Below are 22,495 nucleotides of genomic sequence, written 5' to 3' on the forward strand. Positions count from 1 at the left end.
GAGTATTTAGGGGGAAAGCGGCCTGGTCCCCCTGATTCAGCCCCCCTTGTGAGGGGCCGGGGTGCCAGCTGGGGTGCAGGGGCGGGCGGGTCTATAACCCAGTGCTATGGGGGGGCCATGGGGCACAGCCCCCCCCGGGGGGGTGGGCAGGGAGGATGCTGTGGCGGGGGGGTGCGGGCGAATGAGGTGCAGGGGCGGGTCTGTAACCCAGTGCTGTGGGGGGGGGGGCCATGGGGCACAGCCCCCCCCCCTCCGGGAAGTGTGGGTGTGGGCCGGCTCCGGGCTCCCCCCCTGCCCCTCTCAGGTCACTTTCTCTCGCTGATGACGCACAGGCGGGGGGGGGGATTAGCCCGGCTCATGTGATGCCAGCCCCCCCCCCCCGCACCTTGTCCCCTCCAGCTGGGGGGGGCGGTCGGGGGCGGGGCTTAGCGCCCCCCTTTATAGCAGCCGCTGCCGCGCGGAGCGATGCTGGCGGGGAGAGGGACCGTCACAGCCCGGCCCCAGCCAACCCACCCACCCACCTTCGGCTGCTCCCGGTAGGGACCCCCCCAGACATGGGGGGGCACACTGACCTTTAGGGGTCAGGACACGGGGGGGGAATTTATTGGGGAGGGGGCGGCTCAGCGAAAGAGCGGGGGGGAGGGGATATTGGGGGATGTTTGAAGGAGAGGATTGTGGGGAGGGGGTTTCTGGGAGAAGGGGGTGTCTCTGGGGGGGATTAGAGGGGGCTGCTGGGGGAGGGGGTCTCTGGGGGTTACAGGGGGATGCTGGGGGGAAGGGGGACTCTGAAGGGGAGGGACTCTCTGGGGGGCTGCTGAGGGAGGGGGGTGTCTCCGGCTCTGTTAGAACATCCCCACTTCGTGCTAAGACCCCCCCCCCACCAGGCGGCTGTCCCCCTCTCCGCATCCCCGGTGTGTGGGGGGGGGGATGCCGCCGGCCCCTCCCCCATTGTTACCAGGGAGCCGTCGCCATTACCCGGACACCTGGGTCCCTGAGGATGCGCCCGGCCCCAGCGGGGAGGGGGCGGGCGGGGCCCGCTCCTCCCTCTTCCCCCCCCAGCCCCGCTTTCCCCTGGGGAAAAAAGACTGGGGGGAGGGGAGATTGTCAACCCCCCCCCCCGCCCCGAGCCCCTGCCATGGAGAGCGGGGGGCACATGGTAGGTAGATCCCCGGGTCCCTGCGCTCTCCATCTGCCTGTCCCCCTGACTCCCCCCGTCCCCCCCAGCCTATGGCTGTGCCCCCCCCGTTCCCTTTCCCCAGCACCTTCATTATGTAACCCCTTGCTAAGGACAACCCCGGGGTCTTTGGGGGGGGGGGGCTGGCCTTGTTCCTTGCCAATTTCAGCCTCTTTTCCCCACCCCATTCCTGCCCCTCCTGGCGGCTTCTTGGGCCCCAGGCGTGACCAGCCCCCCGCCCAGGAACCAGGGCACTTTCCCTGTGTCCCCCAAATTGGGCAGGGAGGGGGGCTAGGCAGAGGGAATTGATGCAACCTGAGGTTACCCAATGTCCCCTGCTCTGCTACTATCCCCCTCCCCTGCCCCCCACCCATTCCCCTCCTCTGCAGGCAATCCTCTCCCCACACCCTACGCCCATCCCCCACCCCGGCAGATAGCCCTCTCCCTTCGCTGCCCCACACTAGGTGGCCAGCCCAGACCCATGAGGGGCACCCAAGGGTAACCCGCCAGCTAGACCGCGTGGGCAGTCCCCGGGTGGCTGGAGGGGTAGCCGTGGGGCAGCTTTTCTCTCCCCCGTCACGTTTCAGCCATGGCAAGTGCCCGGTGCCCGCACAGGGACCCACAGGGGCAGAGAGCACTGGTGGGTGGCCAGTGCCCCACGGGGCTCTCCCGGGCGCCGACTGGGAGCCGTTCAGGCCCCATGTCCCCTGCCTGCCGCCGCACCCGAGACAACTGGGATGGGGCATCCGTGTGCCCGGGGCAGGCCATGGGGACCAGGGTGGGGCCCCTTTGGGGCCCTAGCCAAAGGGCTCCTGGCTGGCAAGAGCAGCATCACCCCTTCCCCCCAACTGGCTGGGACCACGGGCCGAGGGGCAGCAGCCCCGGGGAGCCATGCGAGAGCAACGTAGGCACCCATAGCCCGGTTTCCAGCGCCCTGGCCGTGCCCCAAACCTGGCTCTGGCCGTTTGGCAGGCTGGAGACCCTGGTTTACACTTGGCTCTGTCCTGGCAGCAGTCCCTTTGACATAACTATTAACAGGGCTCCCCTAACAGAGGGGATAGAGTGGGGTGCTAACTGGGGTCCCCAACCCCCCAGCAGGGTCACAGGAATGGGCAGGGGGTCCCCATTCAAACCCTGCTTATGGGCAGAGCTGGGGTACACCGGGATCTCCAACTTCCCCTGTGCGTGGCTGAGCCCCTGGCCCGGCTCCTGGGAACAGTGAATTAAAGGGGAGCAGGAAGGACCCCCACCATCCCCCACCCTCCAGGATTGAACCAGGGTGTCTACCGGCCCTGGCCGGCACCTGCCCCACTGGGCTGCAGCTGACTTCTCGCAGGGGCTCCGACCCCGTTAATATCGAATGTGAATGGAACAGCATTGCCAGGCCAGATCAAGGGAGCTGCCTCAGGCACCCCCCATCACAGGCGGGGACCCCGACCCCCAGGACAAACACCACATGGGGGACAGCGCCTGGCTCGGGGGGGAGAGGTCTGCACGTTCTCCGCTCTTCCTTGCACGGCACCCACCTCCCACGGCTGGGCATGGGGGTGCGATTCCTCCGTGTAACCAGCTGAGCCCCCCTGGGGCATGGGGCAGGAGCAGCACTGGCCGGCCAGGTGCCCGGCGTCATCACACGTAAAACAGCCGATGGGAAAACCCCTCCAGTCCTGCGAATAACCCCAAACGCATGGCTGCTGCCCAGGTCGGCCGGCCACGGGCCCCCAGCGCGGCCCTAACCGACGGGGAGAAAAGGCAGAACATGCCTGGCCCCACGGCAGCGAGAGGCCGGGCCCCCGGGGCGCCAGGGGGTCCACGTGCCACGGCCCAGAGGCCGCGGTCAGCCCGGAGGCCCTTCAATCGCGACGTGACACAGAAGAAGCTGCCCCGCGCCCAGCAGCTCTGTCCGCCCCCCGAGATACGCCCCAGCGGGATTTTCTAGCTGGGGCGGGCTGGCCTCCTGCATTAATAAGACCTGACGCATCCCCCTCCTCCACATGCCCCCCCCAGCAGATTAACATGGTCTGTTTTTAGTCGGGCGCTGAGAGACACCGAACGCTGACTCTTCCAAAACCGAAGCCCTCTCTCACGGTGGGGGGGGGCAGGCAGGGATGGGGGGCAGTCACAGCATCTTCCTAGCCTGCCTCTCCCCACCTTGTGACCTTAAGGGGCAGGCCAGGAGAAGAGGGGTACAGATTGGGCCCATCCAGCCTTGCACTCCTTCCCTCCACCCCAGTTCAGCCCCACGGGCCTGGCCTCCTCTGTATCCCCCCCCCAGCCCAAACCAGACCAGTGGGCCTAGATCCAGGAGTGTCTATGGGGCAGGTGGGTGCACAGGGGCTCTGTGAGCATTCGGTGGGGGCTGGGCGTTTGAGGGGGGACAGGGAAGGTGAGGGGAGCTGGATGGGAAGGAGTTTTTCCACGGAGCCCTGGGATCGCAGGCGCCAGACGCCAGGGGGATGGGCCTGGGCTGGGGTGGGGGAGGGGAACCAGCCCAACCTGTCTGTCCATGACAAGGGGACCAATGGGGCGGGCAGCCTGGGGAGAGGGAGTGAGCCCCCCATCCATCCCCTCCAGCCCTGGGGATGGGGGGAGGGAGGTCCCAGAAATGAGACCATGCAGCAGCCCCTGCCCCACACATCACACACACCCTTCCCCGCCCCCACGGGTCTGCAGCCGCCCCATGGCATCACAGGCAGAACTGCCCCACCGAGACTGGGGCATAAACCCCGGGGTAGAGCAGGGACCAGCGCTGGGCCCCGGCCATGCCCAGGCAGAACAGAGACAGGGGTGGGGACAGATGGATATAGGGGTGCGGGGCTGGCTGGAGGGCACCAGAATGGACGTGGGCCCTGCCCCCCAGACTCTGTACCTCCTTAGGGGGGGGCCAGGATTAATATTTCAGGGGGGGCAGTGGGTCAGGTTCCCAGGCCAGACGTTTCCGTCTCACATGGCCTAGCTGTACACCCGCCTCCCCCCGCAGGCCGCCTCAGGTTCCCTTTAATATTAATGGCCAGCTCCCGGCGCGGTGAAACCAGAGACCCCCAACCTGCCCAGGCGACGTCTGCTCAGGGAGATGCCTGCTCCGAGGGGGGGAGGCCAGGGCTGGGCTGGCAGGGAGCTGTGGGTCGGGAGTGAGGGGCACTGGCAGAGCTGGGGGAACCCCAGGGCTGAGACAACACGGGGAGCTGTGGCTGACGACATGAACCCAGCTTCCCTTCAGTTCCCACCCCAGTGTGTCCCCCATCAAACCTCTCTTGGACACTGAATTAATCTTCACTTCCTCTCACTGCATCTCAGCGCTGGGCGAGGGGTCCCCGTGTCACCAGTCGCCCCACCCCACAGGTGGGCGCATCTCAGCGCTGGACGAGGGGTCCCCATGTCACCAGCCACCCCGCCCCACAGGTGGGCGCATCTCAGCGCTGGGCAAGGGGTCCCCATGTCACCAGCCACCCCACCCCAGAGGTGGCTGCATCTCAGCGCTGCGCGAGGGGTCCCCGTGCGACCAGCTGTCCCGCCCCAGAGGTGGCCGCATCTCGGCACCGGGCGAGGGGTCCCCGTGTCACCAGCCGACCCGCCCCAGAGGGGCTGCCTCTCTGTGCCAGGCAAGGGTCCCTGTGTCACCAGCTGCCTCGCCCCAGAGGTGGCCGCATCTCAGAGACTCACCCGGCTGTTAGCAGCGCTGGTGAGCGCGGGGTGGGTGGGGCGTCCATGGATGTTCCCCCGCCCGCGGCAGTTTCATGGCTTTGCTTTCTCCCCACAGCCCCCGCTAGCCAGGCATGAAGTTGGAGCCAGGGCTGAGCAGCGACCCCCAGCTGCAGTTCGTGGTGGCGACGGAGAAGGAGTTTGAGGAGATCCTGGCCATGTCGAAGGGCATCTACGGGGGCCTGGATTATCTCCCCAGCCGCTACCACGCCTGGATCCGTGAGCCCAACCGCACCGTGGTGCTGGCCAAGAAGAACGGAGCAGTGGTGAGTGGGAAGTCGGACCCGCTAGTGCCTGCAGGGGGCATCACCTGGGCCTGAGGGATACTTGCTCCTGGGGCTCAGTGAGCCAGGTTAGGGGGGTCCCTCATGTAAAAAGACCCCAGATGCTACACTGCAGAAGTGGCTACATCTCAGTGCCGGGCGAGGGGTCCCCGTGTCACCAGCCGCCCCGCCCCGCCCCAGAGGTGGCTGCATTGCAGTGCTGGGTGGGGGGTCCTACTGTCCACTCAGAAGTGGCTGCATGTGAAGTCGATCTGTCATCCCCCCTCACCGTGTAGCTTGCAATAGCCCCCTGACCACGGCTGTCTGCATCCCAGCGATCCACCCCCCACATCTTCCCAGCACGGCCCCTCCCCCTGTCCCATTTCTCATCTCCCGGCGGGCTCCCCGCTCTGACCTGCTTTGAGCTGCGGCAGGATCGACCCATGTCCCTGGCTGTTATAGATCCGCATCACGCTGGCGTCAGAGCCAGAGGTGGGCGCATTGTCTGTGAACCCCACTCCCTGTCCTGGGTTCAAGTTTCGCCTCCAGCTAGGGCAGCCCCGAACCGTGACAAACCTGAGCTGACGAGCTGGGCCCGGCTGGTCCGGGTGCAGGAACCACTTGTAATGACTCCAGGGGTCCACGATATAAAAAGACCCCCCCCATGCTATACCTCAGAGGTGGCTGCATCTCAGCGGGGGGGTGAGGGGTCCCTGTATAACCAGCTGCTCTGCCCCAGAGGTGGCTGCATCTCACCCCCGTGTCACCTGCCGCCCCGCCCCAGAGGTGGCTGAATCCTGTGACTGGGGGAAACAGGCTGAAATTCATCCTCTGGTCACATATAACCTGGTAATGCCTAAAAGCCTGGCCCTGCCCAGCCCATGAGTGAGATCAGGGCTCTGCCAGAAACTGGTGGGGTGGGGTGGGGGTCAAGCCTAGTGGTTGGGGCAGCGGCAGCAAGGCCAGGAAGGAGGGTAGGGCTGGGAACCGAACCGGGAGCCAGCCTGGAATAGGATACGACCCGTGGGCCTGATACCACCTGCAGGCCAGGGGGACACCCAGGGCCGTGTCTCCTGTGAGGCCTTTATACCTGCCCCGGGCGTCGCCAGCCCAGCCCTTGGCTGGTGGATTGGCTGGAGCCTAGCGCAGGAATGAGTCATCCCCGCATGTGGCTTAATCAGGCTGTAATTAAGGGATGACTCACTCCCTCCCCCCATTCCCCTCTGGGCAGGTGCCACACAGACCCCTCCCGCCCCGACCCCGAGATCAGGGTCCCCTGTCATGCCGGGCGCTGCACAGACCCTCCAGATGCAAGGCCGGGGGGAGTTGATTTAAATCATCAATTTGAACAGGCTTTTCCATTTGTACTGCAGTTCTTCTTCCAACGCAAGGTGCATTCGCACGGGGTGGCTCTAACCCAGTAGCACTGTCCCCCTTTCAGGGGTCAGATTTGACTTGTGTACCCCCAAGTTGCCCCTCACTGAAAAGCGATGTGCTTACAAAAATCAGGCACCAAAATACAGAAGCTATGACTGAAAATTGGCTGATTTCCTCCTTGTTACCATCTAATTCTAAAATAAATCAGCTGGAATATAAATATTGTACTCGCCTCTCGGTGTGTCCTACACAGAGCAGTATAAACCAGGCATTGTGTGAAATTTTAGTTCGGACTGATGTCGCTAGTGTTTGCTCTGTAGCCTGGTGTAAAACTCGGCAGATATTCCCTACGTGGCTGTACCCCCTGCGACCCCCCGGGGGTGCACATACCCCCGGTTGAGACCCGCTGCTCTAACCATTCCACCGGGGAGATCACAGCTAACTGGGACCTCGACGGGACCTTAGGTCCATCTGCTGTGCAGGAGGCTATGCTATAAGCTGCACACCATTGAAGCAATGGGCTTCATTAGTCGGGCGTTTTGGGTCAGGAACTGGTGCCGGGGGCCTCGCCTGGTCCCTTTCTGCTGGGGCTTTGGTCAGGCTGCGCTCGGGCGGGCGCTGGAGTTGAGATAAACGTGCCAAGCCCCCCTGTCCAATTCGCTTCTCTTGAACCGAATGACCCTCACTGGACTGGCGACATCAGCGTGTCATTTTCCCTCTGCGGCATGTTTATTAAGCCGGGATTAACGGAAGGCCGCGAGTTAAATCGGTCATTGTCCAGCAGTCTGGGAAAGTTTTCAAATTTGCCCAGGAGAAAGTGAGCAGAGCTTGAGTTCCTACTCACCGGCGTCGCTTGCAAATCAGTGGTTCTCAAGCAGGGGTAAGCGTACCCCTGGGGTACACAGAGGTCTTCCAGGGGGTCCACCAACTCCTCTAGAGATTCGCCTAGCTTTACAACGCCTACGGAAAAAACCTTACCGAAGTTAGTACAAACTAAAATTTCACACAGACAATGCCTGGTTTATACTGCTCTGTGTAGGACACACCGAGAGGCGAGTACAATATTTATATTCCAGCTAATTTATTTTGTAATTATACGGTAAAGGCAATTTGTCACGAACACCGCGCTGTGACACTTCTGCATTTTGGTGTCTGATTTTTGTAAGCACGTCGTTTTTAAGTGAGGTGAAACTTGGGGGTACACAAGACAAATCAGACTCCTGGAAGGGGCACATCTGTCGGGAAAGGCCTGAAATCCCGTTGGCTAATCAGCCAGGCCCTGTTTATAAATCATCACCTCCCCAGTTTGATGTTTCCCCCCGCTTCTCTCTTTATAGAGGAGCCGCCTTTAATGCCAAGCGTGTGGGAGAGGCTCCTAGATTCTGCCTCGTTATTTTTTATTTCAGTGTTTGAAGAGAGAATAAATAAATTTTAGGCCTTAAAAAGATTTTGTATTAAATTCAAATGACATTTTAAATAAGTTTCTTTTTTTATTTTTTTTACAAAAGGAAATAAAAAATTCAGTTGAAATAAAAAATCCACCCAGATACAAGCTCACGGCCCCCCATTGTGCCTGGCGCTACACAGACCCCCCCACCGAGATCAGGACTCCTCGTTGTGCCACTGCTCCCCCCCATCATTAATTCCAGCAATGGGTCCATTCCCGCCCTGCCCACGCTCCGGCCGGTGCTAACTCGCTTCTCCCCACCCTCGTTAGTTCCAGCGGTGGTTGGGTTCCCGCCTGGCCGGTGCTAACCCGCTGCCCCCTGCCTCCTGCCGCTTTCCTCCCCAGATCGGGCTGCAGTCGGTCTGCGTGGTGGACGCCGGAGAGACGGCGCTGGTGGAGGGGCTGCGCGTGGCGCCGTGGGAGAGGGGGAAGGGCGTGGCCGGCGTCCTGCAGCGTTTCTGCACCGAGCTGGTCAAGCAGCAGCACCCCGGCGTCAAGGTGTCGCGGCTGACGCGGGACGACAAGCTGGGCCCCAAGGACTTCAAGAAATACCGGCTGATCACCAAGCAGGTAGACGCAAGAGGAGGGGATATTAAGTGAATTACGGTAGTGCCCTGGGGGCGGGTAGGGGGGACTGAGATCGGGCCCCCTTTGTTCTGGGCACCACAAACCCCCACACAGCGAGAGATCAGCTGACTAGGTGAAGAACCATCCTCCCCACTGATGGGGAAACTGAGGCCCAGAGCCTTGCGGTTACTTGCCAGAGGTCACACATATCTGGGAAAAGAACCCAGGAGTCCTAGAACCGGGCACAGATCCCAGGGGCCCCAGAATCTGGCACAGAACTGGGGTCCCAGCTGTCATGGAGTGTGTGTGTGGGGGGTCAGGGCCCTGCACCCCCCACTTCCTGTGATTCACCGTGACTCTCGGCCAGCCAGTAGAACAGAAGGTTTATTGGACGACAGGAACATGGAGCGAACAGGACCCCTCAGTCGGGTCCATCTTGGGGCTTAGGGGGCCTCCCTCCGTTTCCCCAGCCAGCCCCAAACCTGAAACTCCCTCCAGCCCCTCCTCTCCTTTGTCTCTTTCCCGGGCCAGGAGGCCACCTGATCTCTCCGTTCTCCAAGCCCTTCAACTCGCACCTTGCAGGGGAGGGGCCCAGGCCATCAGTCCCCAGGAAACAGGGTGTCGACCATTCTCTGTGTCGAGACCCCTGCACGCACCTGCCCTCTAGAGCTCTGGGGCCCCAGACCCGGGCACAGATCCCAGGGGCCCCAGAACCGGGCACAGAACTCAGGGCCCCCAGAGACGGGCACAGATCCCAGGGGCCCCAGAACCGGGCACAGGTCCCAGGGGCCCCAGAACCGGGCACACAACCCAGGGGCCCCAGAACTGCTCGGGCCCAGACCCGGGCCCAGATCCCAGGGGCACCAGACCTGGGCACAGATCCCCGAGGCCCTAGAACCGGGCACAGAAACCTGGGGACCCAGAACCCGGCACAGAATCCCAGGGGTCCCCGTCCCGGGCACAGAACCCAGGGGCACCAGAACTGCTCGGGCCCCAGACCCGGGCACAGATCCCTGGGGCCCTAGAACCGGGCACAGAAACCCGGGGACCCAGAACCCAGGCACAGAACCCCAGGGCCCCAGAACCGGGCACAGATTTTCAGAGCCCTAGAACCTGGCACAGAACCCATGGTCTCCACATCTGGGCACAGAACTCTGGGGCTCCAGAACCCGGCAAAGATCCCAGGGGCCCGGAACTGGGCACAGATTCCACAGGCCCCCCAGAACTGGGCACAGATTTCAGGAGCCCCAGACCCAGGCAGAGATCCCAGGGCCCCAGAACCGGGCACAGAATCCAGGGGCCCCAGACCCGTGCACAGAACCCAGGGGCCCCACATCACGGCACAGAACTCCAGCACCCTAGAACCGGGCACAGGTCCCAGGGGCCCCAGAACCCGGGCACAGGACCCTCAGGGGCCCCAGAACCCGGGCACAGGACCCCCAGGGGCCCAGAACCTGGCACAGATCCCAGGGGCCCCCGACCTGGGCACAGAACCCAGGGGCCCCAGAACCTGGCACAGAACCCCGGGGCCCCACATCATGGCACAGAACTCCAGCGCCCTAGAACAGGGCATAGGTCCCAGGGGCCCCAGAATCCGGGCACAGGACCCCCACAGGCCCCAGTACCCGGGCACAGGACCCACAAGGGCCCCAGAACCCGGGCACAGGACTCAGGGGTCCCAGAACCCGGCACAGATCCCAGGGGCCCCTGACCTGGGCACAGAACCGGGCACAGATCCCAGAGGCATGAGACCTGGGTACAGATCCCAGGGCCCTAGAACTGGGCACAGAACTCAGGAGCCCTACATCCCGGCACAGACTCCGGTGCTCTAGAACCGGGCACAGATCCCAGGGGCCCTAGAACCGGGCACAGAACCCAGGGACCGCAGACCTGGGCACAGATCCCACGGGCTCCACATCCCATCACAGAACCCAGGGACCCCAGACCCGGGCACAGATCCCACAGGCCCCCCAGAACCGGGCACAGATCCCAGGGGCCCCAGACCCGGGCACAGATCCCAGGGGCCCCAGACCCGGGCACAGAACCCGGGGGTCCCGACTCCTAGCCCAACGCATTCGCCCACAGCTCAGCCACCCTCTCGTGAGGGGCTGTGGTGGGCCTGCTGCCCCTGGCTCTGGGGTCCACCCTGGGAAACCTGCGAGGTGATGGGGAAAGGGGGGGTGATGGGGAAAGGACCCCCAGAGGGCTCAGGGCTGCAGAGCCCAGTGGAACCCACTGCAGCAGCATTTTCTAATTGCCCCAGAGCAGGGCGAGCCATGGGGATCCAGTACCCTCTGCCTGGGAGTGGAGGTGGGGGGATCTTTGCCACCCGGGGCGGAGGGTCTCTGGTGGAGTCGGCCGTGCTCAACGGCTGATGGGTGGGCTCTGGGCTGCCAGGCCTCTCCGCCTAGGGTCAGTCTGCCCATCACCCTGGTATCTGGCTCCCGGGAAGGTCATGGCTGCTGACCCACTTTCCCTAGCCATGTGAGCCAGCTGAGCAGGGCCTGGCGGGCACGGGGGAGGGGGAGGTGGTTAGTTCAATTAGTGGAAATCAGTCGTGTCATGAAATGGAGCAGCAGCCAGGGGGGCAGGAGGGGGAAGCGGGGCAGGGGGAGGAGCCAGGACTCCTGGGTTCTCTGTCCTAGAGGGGACAGGCCCCGTGCCCCATTCCCCGCCCGCCTGAGCCAGCCCGTGGGGAGGTCCCTGTGTCCCCCAGCCAGCTTACCTGCATCTCTTCCCCTCCAGGGCATCCTGCTGGTGCGGTTCAACGCGGCGGAGCTGCTGGCCCGGCTGGACGCGGCGGTGGCCCAGCTGCGGGCGGGCGGCTTCCAGCCGCTGCCCACGGAGGCCCTGGAGCCGGGCGAGGTGCGGGGCCTGGTGCTGAGCCCGGCCTTCCAGAGCGAGGTCCTGCCCAGCCGCACCATCATCCAGGACTGGCAGCCCTACCAGCCCAGCGAGCCCAACCTGGCCCTGCTGCAGCAGAAGCAGCTGCACTGGGTGGTGGATTGCAAGGCCCAGCCCACGGCCGCCTCGCTCTGCACCCAGCCCTTCCCCATCCCGCTGGGCGGGGACTGGGTCTACCTCAACATCGACGCCTTCGGCCGCCACCCCGCCCACCTCAAGAGCCAGCTGCTACACCACCTGCGGGCCCGTCTGCCTGCCCTGCGGGGCAACGTCATGTGCCAGCTCTTCCTGGAGCCCAGCCTCTGGGGGGAGCTGGCCGAGTTCTGCCGGGCTGGCCTGCGGCTGGAGCTGGCCAAGGGCTACACCGAGCAGTACCTGCTGGAGGCGGATATCTAGGGTTATCGAGGCTCGCCCCCTCCCCGCCCACTTCCTGGTCCTGCAGAAGCACTTTCTGAGCCTTGGTTCCCCCTCCCCACCCCGTTCCTGGCCCGCTAGAGGAACTCCCCTAGGAGATGTGACCCCCCCACCTGCTTGGCAAGCCCTTGCGACAGTCAGTGGAGCTGAGCAACAGTTGACACGGCGACGCGGCCCAGTGACGGTGGGCACGGTGATGGAGCCCAGCGATGGTTGAGGGAGCCTAGCAACAGTTGACATGGCGATGGGGCCCAGTGACGGTGGGCACGGTGATGGAGCCCAGCGATGGTTGAGGGAGCCTAGCAACAGTTGACACGGCGACGCGGCCCAGTGACGGTGGGCACGGTGATGGAGCCCAGCGATGGTTGAGGGAGCCTAGCAACAGTTGACACGGCGACGCGGCCCAGTGACGGTGGGCACGGTGATGGAGCCCAGCGATGGTTGAGGGAGCCTAGCAACAGTTGACATGGCGATGGGGCCCAGTGACGGTGGGCACGGTGATGGAGCCCAGCGATGGTTGAGGGAGCCTCGCAACAGTTGACATGACAACAGCGCCCTGCACTGGTTGACAGACCCTCCCACAGGCCGCTGGATCCCTGCGAAGCGACAGTCGCCATGACTGATGGAAACCCTTGTACAGGGCTCAGCTCTTCCCTCCTCCCCCCCCAAAAAAACCCGCCTGGAAGCCAGGCCTAGAGCCCCCCCCGCCCCTCTAGTGATGCCTCTGAACCGAGTGACGTGCAATATAGAGTCTCATAAATGGAGATATATTTAAAAAGTCGCCTGCAACAAGAGCGTGTCCCCCCCACACTAGCGCTAGAGCCCATCTCCCCCCATCCCACCGCTGGATCCCCTCCCCCCCGCACTACACACTAACTCCCCCCCCGCAGGCTAGGTTGCACCTCCCTGTCCATAGCTGCTCCCCCCTTCCAGTGCATTCTCCCCCCAGGAGGTCAGGAGCAGGGATCCCGCCTCCCTCCCTTGGGGCAGTCACTTGCAGGGTGCCCCCTCACCCCCTGCTTTGGCTTTGCTGTCCCGGGCCGGGCCAAGCCCACAGTATTATTAACGCAAGTCTCTGATCCAGGTTAGATCAGCAATCCCCCTTCCCCCCCACACTCCAGGGCTGGCACAGAATGGGGGGGCTGGGGGCCCTGGTTTATTTCTGTAACTAATCCCCCTGGTTACCCCCCAAGCTGTGATTCCTTCCCCCCGTCTCCATGTGGCAATAAACCCCTCTCCCCTCAGCCCCTGTCTCGCCTCTCATTTCTGCCCAGCGCCCAGATGCTCCCCCAGCAGGAGTGGGGCGCCACCATGGGGCATGGGGGGGTCATGCAATGGGGGGCGTCATCAGCAGCTGCTTTGTCCAGTGTCTGAACCTGGGGTGAGCCCAGACCAGGGGAATGAGGGCAACTGTAGGGAGCTATCAGCCGCACCCCCCATGTGTCCCGTTCCCCAGCGCCCCCCACCCCATGTCCCATTTCCTGCCCCCTTGAGCCAGCCAGTCCTTGCCCTGGGGCCGGGTAGGAGCCAGCACCCCCTAGAGGGGCCAGGCCCTTTGTCCCATTCCCTGCTTTCCGCCCCCAAGCTGGCTGCAGTAGTTGGGCCTTTATCTGCCATGGGGATCAGATGGGGGCTCACCCAGGGCACCCTGCTCACACCAGCACTGGCTGATTTAACCCCCCAGGATGGGGACAGGGATGTCTGTGTGTCTGGGGGCATGGAGAAAGGGGTGTGTGTGTGATATTTTTCCCAAGCCATACAGACAAGGGGGCGCTCGCTCTGTGCTGTTAAATTAACCCTCAGATTGTCCCCTGCAATGCCGCAGAGAGGGAAACTGAGGCACCAGCGTGCCCAGAAGTCATGGGCACACACTGGGGTGTACACACTCACTCACACACACACACACACACAGGTGCTGTTGTGCACACACAAAGACACAGATCCCAGACCGACAGACGCATGGACACAGACTCCCTCCCACGTGTCGGTCAACTCACCACAAGGGGGCACTTGGGTCTGGCTTTCAGGGCTGCCTCCATCCCTCTCTGGCTCCTGCTGGTTCTGCATATTTACCACCAGGGCCTCCCTGGGAGCTGGGCTTCAGGAGGCGAGATGCAGCCACCTCTGGGGCGGGGCGGCTGGTCATACAGGGACCCCTCGCCTGGCCCCGAGATGCGCCCACCTCTGGGGTGGGGCGGCTGGTCATACAGGGACCCCTCGCCCGGCCGTGAAATGTGCCCACCTCTGGGGCGGGGCAGTTGTTTGTACACGGCTTTGGGAGCCACTGTCTCAGGCTTCAGAAGGACTAAAAGGTCAATTGGCTCCCCGACAGCACCAGATGCTGGTTGGAGGGTTCTCTCCGGAGAGAACCGAGGAGTCCTGGCTCCCCCCTCCCCCTGCTCTAATCTGTCTGCCCCCACTCCCCTCCCAGAGCCACGGAGAGAACCCAGGAGTCCTGGCTGCCAGCCCCCCTGCTCTAACCCACCAGCCCCCACTCTCCCATGTGGGGCCAGACAGACAGACATGGCAGCCGGGCAGGGGAGTGAGGGTAAATCTAGTTTCTTTCCAGGAGATGCTTTCCTGCCGGGCTGCTGTGGCTTTGAGCCCGTTCCAGGAGCTCATTTGCCAGCCAAACTCGCTGCCGAGAAACCGGCCTGCTGCAGCGGGATGGGGACACTGCCCCTCACACTCTGACTTGGGGGGTCACTGGCCCAGGCAGCTCCCGCGGGCCCGACTTTGAGTCCAGATGGGACTTCATGAGTTTCTTCCGGATTTTCTAATGTTTCCTCGGTGGAAAACCCATCAGTGCCAGCAGCCAGCCGTCCTGCCCCCCTATGGGTGCCCTCCATGGCCCACAGTGTCCCTCCCTTGGGCACGCAGGCCGGGGGGCAGAGACAAGGTCACAGGGGTGACTCAAACTGGTGTCTCCTAAATCTGCACCTTTGTTAAAGGCTAGGGACTTTATCCCGGCTCTGGAAGGGGGTCTGGTGTGTTAGAGCAGGGGGAGCTGGGAGCCAGGACTCCTGGGTTCTCTCCCGGGCTCTGGGAGGGGAGTGGGGGGCTGGTGGGTTAGAGCAAGGGGGCTGGGAGCCAGGACTCCTGGGTTCCCTCCCTGGCTCTGGGACGGGAGTGAGGGCTGGTAGGTTAGAGCTGGGGGGGGGGGCTGGGAGCCAGGACTCCTGGGTTCTCTTCCTGGCTCTGGGAAGGGAGTGGGGGCTGGTGGCTGAGAGCAGGGTGGGGCTGGGAGGAAGAGAGAGGAAAGCACCTTCTAACACACAGCCCCCCCCACCCCATTCTAACCCACCAGGCCCCACTCCCCTCCAAAAGCCAGGAGAGAACCCAGGAGTCCTGGCTCCCAGCCCCCCCTGCTCTAACCCACTGGACCCCACTCCCCACCCAGAGCCAGGATAGATTCCCCCATCCCCAGCTTTCCCTAGCTCTTCCTCTGCCTGTAAACACGAGTCATCGCTGCAGAGAGCAGGGCTGTCCCCAGCCCCCCCATATCTCTTCACCCAGGCTTGACCCCCCCGCCCCATGCCTGCCCTCCCTAGCCTCTCCCCAGTCCCCTCCGCACTGCCTGGCTCCTGGCCTCCTATCACAGCTTGGTGTGGGGCTGGTTGTGTTGACCTGCGACTGGGCCAGCAATTCTGGGAATCCCCCCCCCCCATCAAGACAGCTCCCCCCCTCCCCCGCAGCACTGCTGGGAAGGCCGACCGGAGGATCCATTAGTGAAGGCAACTGCGGGCCTGCTGGCAGCGCTGAGTGTGTGGGTGTGTATGGGGGTGGGAGGGTGTGTGTTTGTGTGTGCACATGGGTGTGTGTGCGAGTGTGCATGTGTGTGCGTGAGCTTGCATGGATGTGCATGTGTGTGTGCTCATGGGTGTGCATGTGTGTGTATGTGTGCATGTGTGTGTGCACGAGAACCAGAAGCCCCCATCCTCTCCACACACCCCCATCACCCCACACCAACCGCATGGCTCCCCGCTGCTGGGAAGGAGCTGGGGGGGCAGGGGGGTTGCTGGGTCCCAGATCCAATTAGCCTTTTCTCTCTCCCTTCTCCCACCAGGGCCGCTACCGGCCTCTTCCCCAGCTCCGGTCCCCCAAGGGCCCGGTGAGCTTCACTGCAAGGTCCGGGGCGGTGCCAGCGCCTCCTACCCTCGCCCCCCCGAGGAGACCCTGCAGGAGCCATTCTCGGGTCGCCTGGGGCCCCCTCCTGCTGCTCCATGGGCCTGGCCCCCAGCTCGCTGGGCCCTCTGACCCACCTGGGCCCGCCGGCCCAGCCCCGTCTGCCGGCCCGCGCAGGCTTTCTCCCCTTTCCCCTGGAGCCCCGACTTGGTTTCCCACTCGGACCAGGGGCTCAGATCCCTGCCAAGCCCCGAAACAGGCACGGGGGTCCCCCCCGGAGAGTTTTTCCAGGGCCCCAGCACCAGCTGCACAGTTCATTGTGCTGCTCCAGTGGGCCTTGCCTGGGTAGTGCGATCCAGCTCCCCGACCTGCTGCTGGGGAGGGGAACAAAGCCTGCCCCACCTGCCTCTCCATGTGCCGACCCCCAGCTGCCCCCTGCCCCCCCACTAGCCCCTCAGCTGCAGCCCCACTCAGGTGATGGATCGTTGGTGGGGCTCTGAGCCTGACGCCACGCACCCTGCCATGGGGGGGGGTCGCTGGTGAGATGCGGGAGGGGAGGGTCGCCCTGCTCTGGTGGCGCATCTGAGCCCCCCCCAGCTGGGGGCACGGGGCCAGCTCTGTGCACATTAGGGGAGCTGGGGGCAAGCTGGGAAGGGCTAGAAACCCTTCCACCCTGAGCACTGTGTTCATGCACCCATCCCCGTCCACCTGGGACCCAGTGGGACACGTCTGTAATATTCCCAGGAGCCCCTGGGTGTGCCTCAGTTTCCCCTACAGGTTGCATTGGGACCGAGCTTCCCACCAGTCCCATCCCTCCTGCGCCCCTCCCCCTTCCTGTGTGCCCCCCACTCCCCTCCCCCTTCCTGTGCGCCCCCGCCCCTCTCTCCTGCGCCCCTCCCCCTTCCTGTGCGCCCCCCACTCCCCTCCCTCCTGCGCCCCTCCCCCCTTTGCATCCCCCGTAGGCACGCGCTATATTTAGCGCCCCTCGCGCCGCTCCCGGTGCCCGGGGTGACTCATTCGCTGCCGCCGCTTCTTGCGTCAGAGCCGAGGGGGGCGGTGGCCGGGGGGGGGTCTCCGTTGTCTGCAAGCCCCGCCCCCCCGGTGCGTGAGGGAGCTGGGGGAGGGGCCCCGCAGCGCTGGGTGTGCAAACGAGGGTGTTAAACCATCACAGAGCATTGGCCAAAAGACCCCGGCCCACGGTGCAGGCGGGGTGCGGTGCAAATAAGTGTGAAAATCCCCTCGACACGTGCAAAAAATCCACCCCGATCCCGGCTGGGTCTGGGCAGCACCCGCCCGAGGGGGCCCCCGATTCCTTACTGGGGTTCTTAGCTGCGCCTGTAATGTGAATAATTTCACCGTCGATCCGTCCTGCTTTCGGCCTGCCCGGGTCCCACAGCGCTGGGTGTGTGTGTGTTATAGTGTGTAGCTCACTAGCCTTTATGAGCAGTGACTCATCCCCATGCAGCGTGTCCCCCCCCATCCCCGTGGGGCAGCCCCGCTCCACTGCAGAGAACACAGCTAGGGCTTGAACCAAGTCAGGCCTGTGCCCCCCTTCCCGAGTCCGCGGCCCCCTCTGCCCCTCGCCACATGGCTGTCCCCCGCCCGCACCCCACCCCCCAGCAGGGCCGCATCTGCTGGTCATTGCAGCTCTGAGTGGCCATGAAATTGTCCTTCGTGATTCATCCTCTGACAGCCATAAACAGGGATTAGCTCCGGTGTGACGTGCGCACAGAGACACACACACAGACACAGACACAGAGACACACACACACACAGACACATGGAGACATACACAGACGCACACACACAGACATGGAGAAAGAGAAACAGAGACACACACACACAGAGACACAGAAACATGGACACACACAGACAGTGACACGGAGAGACACACATGGACACACACACACAGACAAGCGGACATATCTTGCCAGACTTAGAGAACTGTTCTGTGTCTATTGCCCCATTGCCCCCCATTGCCCCCAGCTGTCTCCTGGGTGTCAAGGTGCCGCACTCCCTGCCCAACCCCTGCCGTCAGGCATTGCTGGCCGTGTTGCTGCACTGGCGTGGGGGGGGGAGCACATGTAGGGTGAAGGGGCCAGGCCTGGCCCCCCTTCACAGGCCGGGTAAAGTCCTGGTGCTCACCCTGGCATTGGGAGCCGGCTCCGTGTGGGTGCGAGTCCTGAGCTTCCCCATGCAAGAGCCATTGGGGCACTACAGGGAGGGGTCAGCTATTCTAGCAGGGAGACCCCCCCTGCCACTGTCCCCCGGCTTTGCAGGAGGACGTGGGGCATAGGGAGGAGACCCCTGCAGCTCCCTCGGATTCCCCCAGCTTGTCAACAGAATGGGGGTCAGGACCCCTGGGTTCTCTTCCTGGTTCTAGGGCTCAGGACTCCTGGGTTCCACGCCTGGTTCTAGGGCTCAGGACTGCTGGGTTCTCTTCCTGGTTCTAGGGCTCAGGACTCCTGGGTTCCATGCCTGGTTCTAGGGCTCAGGACCCCGGGTTCTCTTCCTGGTTCTAGGGCTCAGGACTCCTGGGTTCCACGCCTGATTCTAGGGCTCAGGACTCCTGGGTTCTATGCCTGGTTCTAGGGCTCAGGACTCCTGGGTTCCATGCCTGGTTCTAGGGCTCAGGACTCCTGGGTTCTATGCCTGGTTCTAGGGCTCAGGACTCCTGGGTTCCATGCCTGGTTCTAGGGCTCAGGACTCCTGGGTTCTCTTCCTGGTTCTAGGGCTCAGGACCCCTGGGTTCTCTTCCTGGTTCTAGGGCTCAGGACTCCTGGGTTCCACGCCTGGTTCTAGGGCTCAGGGCTCTTGGGTTCCACGCCTGGTTCTAGAGCTCAGGATTCCTGGGTTCCATGCCTGGTTCTAGGGCTCAGGACTCCTGGGTTCCAAGCCTGGTTCTAGGGCTCAGGACTCCTGGGTTCCATGCCTGGTTCTAGGGCTCAGGACTGCTGGATTCTATGCCTGGTTCTAGGGCTCAGGACTCCTGGGTTCCACACCTGGTTCTAGGGCTCAGGACTCCTGGGTTCCAAGCCTGGTTCTAGGGCTCAGGACTGCTGGGTTCTATGCCTGGTTCTAGGACTCAGGACTCCTGGGTTCCATGCCTGGTTCTAGATCACTTGGATTCTATTTGTGGTTCCAAGGCTCAGGGCTCCTGGGTTCTATTTGCAGCTCTGCTGCAGAACTACTGCGACAAAGTCCTTTCCCTTCCCTGGGTCTCACTTTCCCCAGCAGTAAAATGGGGAGACTCACTCTGTCTGGGTAGGAAGCAGCAGAGTCCTGACCTCAGCTGGGTCTGTGCAGTGCCCGGCCCGAAGGGGCCCTGAACTCGGCTGGGTCTGGGCAGCGTCAGGTATGACAGGACCATGCGCGTAAATACACACAAGCCCATAGTGCTTGTATGGACACTGCGGGCTGCGAGCCGCTGAGCTGATGCCAGGGGAGTGAATCCTTCTCGCAGTCCCTCACCTGCGCCATTTATCTCAGGGTGCAAAGTGGAGGGGGGTCCTCCATTCAGGGGGAAACTCGGTTGCCGTCGGGGAGAGACACTGCCCCAGTGCTCCCCAGCTGCCCCCTTCTATTTGGGGAGCCGCACCCGACACCCTGGTATATGCAGACCGAGGGCACACGGTGCAGGGGGCATGGGGGGTGTCGCATCCACCCCCCCCCACTCAGCACTCACTGTGAATCACACCCAGACAGGTGTGCCACTGGGCTGGCAGGTGACAGCTGGGCTCCTCGGGGTCCAGAAACCTCACGGGCCATGCATGGAACCTGCCACCGTGGGTCAGAGAGAGAGTGAGAGAATGTGTATGGGGCTAGCTGGCAGATAGATAGATAGAGGGGGTGGATGGGGATGAATAGACAGACAGACAGACACAGAATTACGGCCTTGCACTCCCAGAGGGTGGGAGAGAGCCCAGCAGCATGGAGAAAAGCAAAGAAAATCAGAGCAAAGAAAGGACGTTACTGACTATCAGTGCCCAGCACGCGCTCCCACCTCCCTCCCGGCACCATCAGCTGCCCACGTCCTCTCTGCCAGCGCTGTCCAAGCATGAAATTAAATCCAGCCGCCCACCTGGAGCAGCAGCTGAGCCTCTTTCCTGGGAGACACAGAGCGAGCAGGGACTGACCCCACTGTGACAGGAACCTGACCCATCTACGCCAGTACAGTGACCCCAGCTGGGATCCAGCCCCATCGACCCCACGGAGCGACAGTCCATTGATCCCAGCTGGGATCCGGCCCTATTGACTCCACAGATCGACAGCCCATTGACCCCAGCTGCGGGGGAATCGGGCCTCATTGATGCCAATGGTGCAATGCCGGTTGAGCCCAGCTGGGATCCGGCCCCATTGACCCCCATGGAGCGACGGCCCATTGACCCCATGGAGCGACAGCCCATTGACCCCAGCTGGGATCCGGCCCCATCGATCCCACGGAGCGACGGCCCATTGACCCCAGCTGGGATCCGGCCCTATTGACTCCCACGGAGTGACGGCTCATTGAACCCAGCTGGGATCCGGCCCCATTGACCCCACAGAGTGATGGCCCATCGACCCCAGCTGCGGGGGAATCGGGCCTCATTGATGCCGATGGCGTGATGCTGGTTGACCCCAGCTGGGATCGGGCCCCACGGAGTCACACAATGCTCTGGCCCCTCGGGCGCCGCTCAGGGTGACTCACACGCGAGGCATCATTGGCTGCTCCACAGCCCAGAACTCGCCATTCGTGCCGGGCCGGGCTGGCACCGGGCCAGGGAAGGGGGCAGGGGCGGCTGAGTGCGGGACCCAGTGCTCCTGGCACGGCTGGGCCCAGAGACGAGCTCAGGGGTGGGGTGGGGGTGTGTGTGAAAGGAGCTGGGGGAGGGGGGCAGAGAAATGGGTGTGTCGGGGGAGAGTGTCATACACTGCTGTGTTGGAGAGAGATACATAGATAGAGGGGGTGTATGGGGATAGAGAGAAAGGTGCCCCAATCTCGGCTGGGTCTGGCCAGCGCCTACCCGACGGGGCCTCGATCTTGGCTGGGTCTGGGCAGCGCCTGGCGCGACAGGGCCCCAATATCAGCTGGGTCTTGCCAGCGCCTGCCCAATGGGGCCCCGATCTCAGCTGGGTCTTGCCAGCGCCCGCCTGATGATGCCCCGATCTCGGCCGGGTCTGGGCAGTGCCCGGCCAGCGGTTAGGGGATGGTGAAGCTCGGGCACAGGGACCAGGAGCTCTTTGCTCTAGAAGATGGATTTTTTCCTGCGTTGGGTTTGGGCGGGTGCCCGCTCTTGGCAGGCCCTGCAGGGAGGTCCCCAGCCCGGCCCATGGGGGGACGGGCGGGGAAGGTGGTGGTGATGAGGGGCAGGCAGTGGTGGATGCCTTGGAGCAGGTACGGGGAGGGGCTGGATGCAGAGAAGGGGGGGCGGACATGGGGGAGGGAAGAAAAAAAACAACAGGAGAGAAAGAAACTATTAAAATTCTCCCGTCTCTGCTTTCAAGCCCCACCCCTCACTTACTGCCCCCCCTTCCTCAGCCCCCCCCTTCCTCCCGCAGCAGCACCCACGGGCTGTGGGGGAATTTTTGTCTTAAAGCGATTGATCTCCCCCACCCCCCTCCAGTGGGAGGAATGTGCTGGGGGGGGAGAGTGAGTCCAGCACCAAGGACAGGGGCGGGGGGGGATCCTTCCCCTGCAGTGGGAGACCCTCCCCCCGCCCCAGCTGGACCCACGTGCGACACTGCTGTCGTCAGCTCCCTCCCCATGCCGCCCCCCCCCAGTTCCGTGGGATCCTTCTACTGCAGGGTGAATCATCCAGGGACCTGGTGGAGCCGTGGGGGGGGGAGGGAAGAGCTGGGGAAGGGAGAAGGGATGTTGGCTGTATCCAGCCCCTCAGCTCCTGGATTAGCTGCCTCTGCAGCTCCCCCACCGCCCCCCAGGATTAGCTGCGTGTGCAGGGCCCCCTCCCAGGAGCACTGAGCCTGTTTTCACTTCTCTTTGCCTCTTAATAGCAATAAACCTGGCGGGGTGAGAGACTTTCAGTAGGAGAGCTGGGGGGCAGCGGGGGGGGGGGGCTGCTGCAATTAGTGACTCATCCTGCCTGCCCCCCTCTCCGCCTGAAAATGCCCTAGAAAGATCGCTTCCACCTCCCCCGGGATGCGGGGGCTTTGGGGGTTTTATAGCCACAAAACGGGGAGCTGTCACCTCATGATGGATGGCGTGAGAGAGAGAGAGAGAGAGAGAGAGAGAGAGAGGGGTGGGTGGATGGATGGATGGATAGATAGATAGATAGATGGGGTGGATGGGGATAGATAGATAGATGGGTGGGTGGATGGGGATAGATAGATAGAGGGGTGGATGGGGTGGATTGGGATAGATAGATAGATAGAGTGGTGGATGGGGATAGATAGATAGATAGAGGGGTGGATGGGGATAGATAGATAGATAGATAGATAGATAGATAGATAGATAGATAGATGGGGTGGATGGGTGGATGGGGATAGATAGATAGATAGATGGGTAGATGGGGATAGATAGATAGA

General features: G+C 63.1%; 1 protein-coding gene across 1 annotated transcript; it reads left to right on the forward strand.

The window, feature by feature from the left end:
* Positions 1-444: 444 nt before the first annotated feature.
* On the forward strand, positions 445-13,085 carry NAT16 (N-acetyltransferase 16 (putative)). The gene is made up of 4 exons (XM_043503728.1): positions 445-536; positions 4,936-5,142; positions 8,309-8,533; positions 11,276-13,085. Exons 2-4 carry the CDS (start codon positions 4,951-4,953, stop codon positions 11,828-11,830), a joined length of 972 nt encoding a protein of 323 aa, XP_043359663.1. The 5' UTR covers positions 445-536; positions 4,936-4,950; the 3' UTR covers positions 11,831-13,085.
* The last annotated feature ends 9,410 nt before the right edge of the window (positions 13,086-22,495 follow it).

Source organism: Dermochelys coriacea, chromosome 28, assembly GCF_009764565.3.
Source record: "Dermochelys coriacea isolate rDerCor1 chromosome 28, rDerCor1.pri.v4, whole genome shotgun sequence".
NCBI classification, from domain to species: domain Eukaryota; kingdom Metazoa; phylum Chordata; order Testudines; family Dermochelyidae; genus Dermochelys; species Dermochelys coriacea.

Coding starts and splice junctions, on each gene's coding strand:
- NAT16 (XM_043503728.1), top strand. CDS start 4,951: ATGAAGTTGGAGCCAGGGCTGAGCAGCGACCCCCAGCTGCAGTTCGTG. Junction 5,143..8,308: donor CCAAGAAGAACGGAGCAGTG/GTGAGTGGGAAG, acceptor TTTCCTCCCCAG/ATCGGGCTGCAGTCGGTCTG. Junction 8,534..11,275: donor ACCGGCTGATCACCAAGCAG/GTAGACGCAAGA, acceptor CTTCCCCTCCAG/GGCATCCTGCTGGTGCGGTT.